At 43.0% G+C, this 8882-nt stretch overlaps 1 protein-coding gene across 5 annotated transcripts; it reads left to right on the top strand.

Moving 5' to 3' along the window:
* RNF6 (ring finger protein 6) lies at positions 1-8633 on the top strand. 5 transcript variants are annotated; one of them, XM_036404102.2, is made up of 4 exons: positions 1-47; positions 3727-3936; positions 4433-4540; positions 5845-8633. In XM_036404102.2, the coding sequence occupies exons 2-4, from the start codon at positions 3747-3749 to the stop codon at positions 7524-7526; spliced, it is 1980 nt and encodes a 659-aa protein (XP_036259995.1). In that variant the 5' UTR covers positions 1-47; positions 3727-3746; the 3' UTR covers positions 7527-8633. The 5 variants fall into 5 exon arrangements, with proteins under 5 accessions (XP_036259995.1, XP_054374611.1, XP_054374610.1 ...); XM_054518636.1 differs by lacking the exon at positions 1-47 and adding an exon at positions 69-84; XM_054518635.1 differs by lacking the exon at positions 1-47 and adding an exon at positions 209-297.
* Positions 8634-8882: the final 249 nt, after the last annotated feature.

An 8882-nucleotide genomic window follows, 5' to 3' on the forward strand; every position in this document is an offset into this window, starting at 1 on the left:
CCCGGACGGCAATAGGAGCTGGAGCGCGCCCCGCTCGCACACGCAGGGTCGGTGTCCCGGCGGGGGTGGTTGCCGCTGCCGCCGGTAGGGACGGGGCGCAGCGCGGCTCAGCCGGCCCACACCGCCGCCAGCAGCAGGCAGGGATGGGCTGTCGGGCTTTGCCGGCCGCGCTCTCGGCGGGCTTCCCCCCAACGGGGCAGGCGGCGGCACGGTTTGCCGCAGCGGGTGACGCGGCCCGCCGCGGACAGGAGAGCCGTGGGTTCGGGCAGCGGCGGAGAGCGTAGTCCGGCCGGGGCGGTGGGTGTCAGGGCCGAGCCGGGCAGCCCGGGGGCCGCGGGGCGGGAGGGCACGGGCTGCCTGGCGCTGCTGCCATTGGCCGGCGGCCGCGGGCCGGCCGGGACATTGGGCGGGGGCCCCGTCAGTCACGGCGCTCCCGTCCCCCGGCAACAGGCGAGGGCGGGGCAGGACCCGGCCCCAGGGCTCCATCAATCCCCGGTGCCCTCACGGCTCTACGGCCTGGGGTCGCGGCGCCAGCCCTGCCCTGTCCCGGGCCTGGCTCAGCTCTGGCGGCTGCGGGCCCTGCTGCCGGCCTGGGGCGGGGGCGGGCGGCCACTCTCAGGCCCTCGGCTTGGGTCGCGCTGGATGTCCGGGGGGCGGTGTTTTCATTACCTTCTGACTCTCCCTTTTTGTCTCCTTCCTCCTCTCCTTCCCCAGGCTTCATGCGTGGGGGTTTCTGCGTTTGGTTTGGGGTTGTTTTTTGGTTTTGTGGTTTTTTTTGTGGTTTTTTTTTTTTTTTTAATTCCCGAAGTCGGTGAGATCATCCTGCCTGGAGGCTATGGTGTGACAGAAATGCTAAATAGCCCTCTAGCTCGGGGAGGTTTCCTCAGTTAAACTCCGTGGTCGCCTTGCAATCAGGTGGTAGACTTTCAGAAAAGGAATACCTAATTGAATCGGGGGTAGTACTTCAGGGAAACAGGCTGAAACTTAAAAGCATAAGGTATGTATTAAAAAATAGTTGTAAACCTTAAAGAATAGGCTAGAGTAATCATGAATGAAGGTCTAAAGGAGTAAGTCTTGGGTTGAAAAGGCTAGAAAACAAGCTGTTAGCATGCGACCCCTACCTCTTTACTTCTTTGCAAAGGAAGAGTAGTCCAACTTATAACTGGATTTCAATTTCAGTTTTTTGCATTTTACTAGTTAATGCCCTTCAACTTTTCAATAGCCAGAAATATTCTAGTGCAATGTACTTAATTTTTGATACAGTTAATACCCTTCAACGTTAACTACTTTAAAACATTTTAGGTGTCAAAGTACTTAGTTTTAATGGCATTTGATTAATAGGGATAGTAGTTGTCATCCATGGAATTGTGTTAAACAGATAGGACAACGGAGCACTTCGCACTCCTTACTGTTTCTAAGTGAGTCATTCAAGGAGTGTGACTAATCATCCTACCATACAGTTGTCAACAAAAGAGTATTTTATTTTTTTCCTTAACTACCCACAAAATCAAAGAGATTTCCAGATTTTCTGTGGATAACTGATAACTAAAGAACCTATCTTTTGAACAACACTTAAAATTTAGATTGAGGGGGACTACATGTGATGGACTTCTTAAGAATATATGTGGAATTTTCTTGTGTGCAGCAGTACAGTGATGTACCTGGGAAGTCGGTTAACTTAGAATGGTCATTGTCGAGCAAGCAGCCACATGTTGTTTTAAGGCATTTGTCTAAATGACAACCTCTCGTGAAACTGAATTAATTTTATCATTCCTCCTTCCCCCTGTCCCCGCTGCACCTGTGTCAAGTTGTAAGTCCCCCGGGACAGAGGCACTTCAGCATTCAGTGCAGTCTGGATTGGGGATTTTCATGGTAATAGCGTTAATTAGGTAATTTTCACGATGGGTGTTGCCAAGCTAATGATAGTGCTGGCTGGGGGTTGGGTGGGAACCACTTTTGTTGTGAGGAAACCGGGATAGTAAGAGGAAGAGCTGGATGAGAAATTTGTGTTAGGAAGTGTGATAGGGAAGTAACCTGATTTGAACATAGCCCTTGTAGGAAATTGAAGTCAGCAGTTATCTACAGCTTGTGAGACTGAGCCAAGAGGACAACATTGATTAAAGAGAAAAATATTATGGGAATGGAAAATGTCTTGAAGGAAAGATACTCAGATTTAATTTTTTTGAAGTCAAATGAGTTAGAGCTCATTTAAGAGAGAGGGAGACAAGATTTTAAATGCACCAAAATGTAGTGTAGGACACAGGAGGAAGATGGTTGATTTGGAAGAAGTGTGTTTGGAAATGCAGTTACCTGGGACAGGGGCTGGTAGGGGGAAGTAACATGAGGTGTGGAAATAGTGAAACCAAGGATACATCAGAATGGATCCCACAAAGAACGTAAAAAGGTATATTAAATGTATGCCAGCTTCTGCTGTTGACAAATACATTTTCTGATTTTTTTGTATCTGTTTGCAGTATTGATAAAGATTTGCTTCTTTTTTTTTTTTTTTTTGATGTATTTCTAATAGTTGTTATGGTCTGTTTGTTGTCTCATCACCTGTCCTGTGAAGACTAATGATTGATCAGGAGTGTGCTTAGAATGCTGTTTTCCGTGTTTTCCCTGTCATCTAAACTTGAAGTGACTTTTATATGTGTGTAAATTGACAGAAAACAAACAAATAAAACAGGCATTTACTCACAGGCAAGCAGATTGGTGCAGTGAGTCTGGGGCTTCTCTAGCCTGATGATCTCTGTAGAGAAGTGATCTCTTTTTTTCTGGTGTCTGCCTCAGCAGGTGTTACAGGTGCCTTTTGTTAAACAGGAAGCGCAATTGAGAGGACACTTTATCGTCTTTCAAATAGAGAGTGGAAGAACAGGTTTCCTTTAGAAAATAGGAAAGTTGAGGAGTGGTCAGAGGATTGAGTCCTAACCAGAGGGAGGTGGTAATGACACAAAAATCAATGGAGATGATGCCTCTTGGACACTGGAAGGTTATTCTTGCCTTCTAACAGTGTGGTCCCACTGGTTCAATATTTGGTAAGTGATGAAGAACTGTGGCAAAAGTACAGCCAGTTCCTTTTACCCCATATTCTGGAGATGGATGTCTCGTTGCTAGCTAATCCTTGGATTAGAGAATGCAAGCAAAATATACCAATAATGTAAGAATGTCAGAAGAGTCATTCCACCAAAAAGAAATCTGTAGGCTGTACACTATGTGGATGATATTACCAATGAAAATACTAATGTAGTCTTATGTGTTGGGGTTGTAACAAGTCTGCACAGTAATTGCAGTACAATAATCAGAAAACCATGGTTTTAGCTATACTGCAGCTTCTGAAATACTCCCTACCCACTGCTGTTGTATTTTACTTGAGAGAAAGAACATAAATTTTATGTTAATTCCTTTAACTTTCTAGAATATCATTATTTAGCTAAAAAAAACCCCAACCTGTCATTGCATTTTTATTTTAAAGTTGCCATACCAACTAGTATGCCCTTTCAGTGAGGAAGGGGGCTTGAAACTATTTTTCAGCAAGCTACAAGTATTTATATATTTGAATTATAAACTACCCTGTTGTCTTGGCAAATAACATGGAGCTTGGTTCACTTTAATCATCTTTAGCTATTAATAAACTAATTTCTTTGAAAACGCTGGGGATGTTTGACTGCAAATCAGGTAAATACTTCCCGTAATTCCTGGGTAGTCTAATCTTCTGGTTTTATTCAGGACAGCTTGGCATTATCATTATGGATCGCTCCCGGCACCGTGCGGGAAATGGCAATGAGCAGGCGCCTTCACGGGAGCGCAGCGGTGAAGGTGAGAGACAGCGGCAGCTGGAGCGCCTCAGCAGGGAGGAGGCCTATTACCAGTTCATTAACGAGCTCAACGAGGAGGACTACAGGTTAATGAGGGACCGAAACCTGCTTGGCACTCCTGGTAAGATCTGCATACCTTCAGTAGAAGTATAGTGGAGTAACTCTCCTGCTGTTAGGCACCACATGGGGTCCTGTGACTCAAGCAGCCTGACTTCTGTGGCTTTGTAGAAAGGGAAAAATCCTCCATATGGAACACAAGGATAACACTTCACCTGTATACCAAGATGCTGCATTTGAATGTCCAAACCCAGATAATTAACATTTGGTACATTCAAGTATATCTGTTTATGTGTGGCAATTTTGGGGGCCTCTGAAGTGTTACTGGAAGCTGGCATACTGTCAACACATTCAGCATCTTTTTCTTCCACTCCACTACCTACTTCCTCTGATATCTGCATTGTGATCTCACATGAGTGCTGTTTTCTTTATGGTTTCATCAGTTTTGTCTGTCTTCTGAAGATTTTCATTCAAGATAGAAAATGTTATTTCTGCATGGCTATGTAGAGGCAATAATAGTGTCTTATCTAACAGTGTTATCAAAATGTAAATTAATTCAGGAGAAATAACAGCAGAAGAGTTGCAGCAACGTTTGGAGGGGGCTAAGGAGCGTCTGACATCACAGTCTGATCTGGATAACAGAGAAGGTGAAGGTAGAACTGTTGGAGGTAAATATTCTTCATTCATATATGTAGACACATAGTATGTGGTGCATAAGTAGTGTTATGTAAAGATATTTAAGAGAGTCTCATTTCTCTTTTTTTTTTTTTTTTTCAATCTGCCTGTGGGGATTGTTTAGGAGAGATTTCCTAAGGATGCAAAACCCAACTTGAAATACTTGATGAGAACTTGTTTATGTTAATCACAAATTACTTGCTCCTTTTTCCCTCATTGTCCCCTGCTAGTAAATGTGATAGCACAAAAATACTGTTTTTTCAGTTCTTAGAGGTTTTTATCATGTATTAGAGCAGTTGGAAATGAAGTTAATTGGAAAACAGTTATTCTCTCCACTGTTTTGACACTTTTGTTGTTTCATTTCCATTTGTTTTAGTCAAGTGAAGCTTGTGTTTTATGCACGGTCTTCATTTCGCCAGAAATACTGGCTTATTCATTTGGCCAGTTACAGTCAGATTTGGGAGAAGAATTGGCAGCTCAGAAATGAAGATACCAAAGTTCTTGGAGGGGAGGTTTCCTGGACACTGAGATGATGGAGTAGGGAGAACTTAATCTGATCCCTTAAAGGGAAAATCTTCACTGTGATCATGACAACTGGCCAGCTTTATACACATAGTTAGCCCTAACCACAGCACGTGTATCTGTTCCTGAGTGTGTAGTTGGAGAAGACTTGAAAATGGAGCTGTGGGTATTGTAATAGGAAAAGAGTATATTTGCACAAAAGGAGAAAATCTGTTCAAACCATGCATCCCACCCAGACACATTCCTGTGTAAGCTGCTCTAGGTGACCTTGCCTTGGCAGGAGAGTTGAACTACATTATCTCCAGAGGTTCCTTCTGACCTTAATGATTCTGTGATCATTTATTCTACTGCTTATAGGAAACATTTTTTAAAAATGTTTTCCAAAAGAAGACAAGACTTGGTATTCCTTTTCCTGCTGTATCAAAATGAGTTGTTAAAATATTCCCAAACTGGTAACTTCAGCAAGTGGCAGGTATTGGACAAATACAACCATCTTTGGACCACCTGGATCTGAACACTGGCTCAGAAGAGACAATCTGGGTGTATTAATTTCTCTGTGAGTCTGCTGGTGAGACAAAAATTCTAGGTTGAACTGGTAAGTTTTGATGGCATTTTTACATAGAGCACATTTTTGTACATTAGCATAGCAAGTTAGGTGCCCTGCTCCTGTATGGTGTCTGAAGTCAGAGCCTAGCAAGTGAAGAGGATTTGGAGTGCATTGTCATATGCAGAGCATGCAGTTGTATGAATGTTTGCAATTCTTTGTTTCTCTCAGATTCTGAAGTTCTTGGGGAAAACTCCACCGGCGACTCTTTGCTTGAATGGCTTAATGCATTTCGTCGCACAGGAAACGCCACCCGCAGTGGGCAGAGTGGGAACCAAACCTGGAGAGCCGTGAGTCGAACGAATCCAAACAGTGGGGAGTTTCGCTTTAGTCTTGAAATCAATATAAATCATGATCATAACAGTTTTGAAACTTCTGGTGAGGAGTATGTTGATATAGATGCTACCAGACTGTATGTAGAAAGAAGACGTCAGCTAGTTGCCAGTTCAGTAGCCTCACGGACAAGGAGCATGGCTGCAAGAGAGGCAAACAACGACGCTGCAAGGACCAGGCTTTTAAGACGTGCCATGGCATTAAGGTCAGAAATAGTCTCTCATGCAGTCTCAGGGAGGCTCAGGAGTAGAACGAGAGAGCTGACAGGCCAGACAAATAATACTACACGAAACAATTCCATGGCTGCTGATGAACCAAGAGAAATGCCAGAAAGAGGTACTTCTGCAGGGGTCAGAAGGGGTAGAGCTAGAACTAATGTCCGGATGAATACGAACCAAAGACTAGAAATTTTGCGGCTGAGGTCTACCCTAAGTAGTCGAAGCCGCTCCCCGCTGCAAAGGCAAGGTGATGCTGCTCATTCTGAGGAACATGGTCAGAGGCAGGATAGAAATGCACAGCAGGTCTACAGAAGTAGGAGACAAATGGCTCAGGCTTCTCCACAGCCTACTGAAGAGCAAGCAAGAGGTAACACTCAGGCTTCCCAGCTTTCCAGTGTAGCCCCATCCTTGCGAACAACTTCAGAAGAGGAAGAACCTGGTAGGCCAGTAGCTGCTGCCAGAAGGCACCCAACAATTACACTAGATCTTCAGGTGAGAAGAATTCGTCCTGGAGAAAACAGAGACCGGGACAGCATTGCCAGTAGAACTCGTTCTAGAGTAGGAATGTCAGAAAACACAGTTACCTTTGAAAGTGACAGTGGAGGGTTTCGGCGCACGATATCCCGCTCAGAACGCGCAGGTATTCGGACCTACATTAGCACTATACGGATACCTCTTCGTCGGATTTCAGAAACTGGGCTTGGGGAACCTTCATCAGTGGCACTTCGATCAATCCTTAGACAGATAATGACAGGCTTTGGAGAACTGAGTTCTTTAACGGAAACTGAATCTAATTCAGAAGTGCAAAGAGGCGGCCATCACTTAGCGGATGCACAGAATAACTCAAGTACAGCGAATGGCAGTGATCCCAGTGGGGTTTTGTCTAGAAATCGACACGCAGTAGATGGCAGTCAACGCTCTGGGCGCAATCATGAGAACCAAGACAGCAGGCAGTCTCAAGATGCAAACAACCTAGTGGAGAATGGAACGCTGCCCATCCTTCGACTTGCCCACTTCTTCCTGCTGAATGAGGATGATGATGATGATCGTTTAAGAGGTTTAACCAAAGAGCAGATTGACAATCTTTCTACACGGAACTATGGGGATGTTCACACCGAAAATGAATGGAGTAAAACGTGCAGTGTTTGCATTAATGAATATGCAACAGGGAATAAGCTAAGGCAGTTACCTTGTACGCATGAGTTTCATATTCATTGTATTGATCGCTGGCTTTCTGAAAACTCCACCTGCCCAATTTGTCGGCAGCCAGTTCTGGGGTCTAATGCCACAGATAATGGCTAGAATTGTTTGTACTGCTCAGCACTCAAGGATTTGCTCCTGCTCTGTTATGAGCCAGATGAAATTCATTGACTTAGATATGGGTCCATTTGTGGGGGCAGTTTTGTTAAATTTCTTCAAAAATTATAGAAACTTATCTAAATCTAACAGTGTAAATACTATTTTTTCCAAGTGCAGATCTAGGAGCACACATAGAACCAAATGATATTGGTAAAGTTTATATTTTTTTAGATAATTTTGTTATGCTAAGCACTTTTGTAAATACAGAAATGCAATAGTTAATCAGTCCTGCTTAATGTATGTTTTTTAACATTGTAATGGACTCGCTTTATTTAGATTACAAAATGTTTCACACAGACCCACCACTGTGTTGAAAAAATAGTGGCTAAATAGCCATTTGTTAGCTTTTTGTTCTAAGAACAATTTCTTTTACAGAGAGTCTCTTGCTGGACATGTTTGCTGAAGATATTTAAGTTACTTGAAGTGCTCATTTTTTAAATTTTTTTTTTAAACATTGAAATATCCTTTCCAAAAACTTGCCAATTTGGTTCTATTTAAAAAATTCTATGGCAATTTTTGCATGTGGGTTTACACAGTTCTTAATGTTGATGAGTTCTTATTCAGAAGTGGATGAGTTAGTGGCATTATGAAATGTATATAATTAAATGCTGTCTTTGACAATCTTTGTCTTTTTCGTGCAGACAGCAATCAAATCTGATAATTCTGAGAGGGTGTGTCTTACTTGCTCAAAGAATAAATGAGCACTAAGGAAGCCTTTTTACTCTTCCAAATTACTCAATCGATATTCCTGGGGTTTTAACTGCCTTAGTTTAAAGAGGGGAAACATTTCCTTGACCGTTATATTGTCTATAATATGCATGTTTTGGGCATCCTACTCAGAAGAACAAAACAAAGACTTGAAGTGCTTTTGTATAGAAATTTAAGGTACACATGTAGTGTTAGTCCTCTTGAAACACACCTGAGGACCAAGTGGCAAAAGACACTAAAAAGGACAAAATAAACTTCCCTGAAAATCCCCAGTATCTGTATAATTAGATATTAAACTTTATACCAATGACTTACACTGAAATAAAGTTGCAAGTTAAATAATTGAGGCTTTTTGTGAATTACTGTTGAGCCATATCCTGTAGATTAATAAGAAAACTTACTATTCTTAATGTTCAGTCTCAGTTTTCACTTTTTTCCCCACTTTTCCCCAGCTCTGTTCCTGGCCTTTTAGTCACTATGGTACATAAAAGCCCAGCTAAAAGTGCTCCAGGGGTTTCTAGGAGAAGCTGGATGTTACAAAGCTTGTCTTCTGAGCAACCTACATCTCAGTCCCTGGAGAAATGCAGAATT

The sequence above is a fragment of the Molothrus ater genome, chromosome 2 (genome assembly GCF_012460135.2).
Source record: "Molothrus ater isolate BHLD 08-10-18 breed brown headed cowbird chromosome 2, BPBGC_Mater_1.1, whole genome shotgun sequence".
NCBI classification, from domain to species: domain Eukaryota; kingdom Metazoa; phylum Chordata; class Aves; order Passeriformes; family Icteridae; genus Molothrus; species Molothrus ater.

Bases quoted from the DNA above. Each gene is read 5' to 3' on its own strand.
- RNF6 (XM_036404102.2), top strand. From the start codon at position 3,747: ATGGATCGCTCCCGGCACCGTGCGGGAAATGGCAATGAGCAGGCGCCT. The intron at 3,937-4,432 runs GTAAGATCTGCA...AAATTAATTCAG, and splicing joins AAACCTGCTTGGCACTCCTG to GAGAAATAACAGCAGAAGAG. The intron at 4,541-5,844 runs GTAAATATTCTT...TGTTTCTCTCAG, and splicing joins TGAAGGTAGAACTGTTGGAG to ATTCTGAAGTTCTTGGGGAA.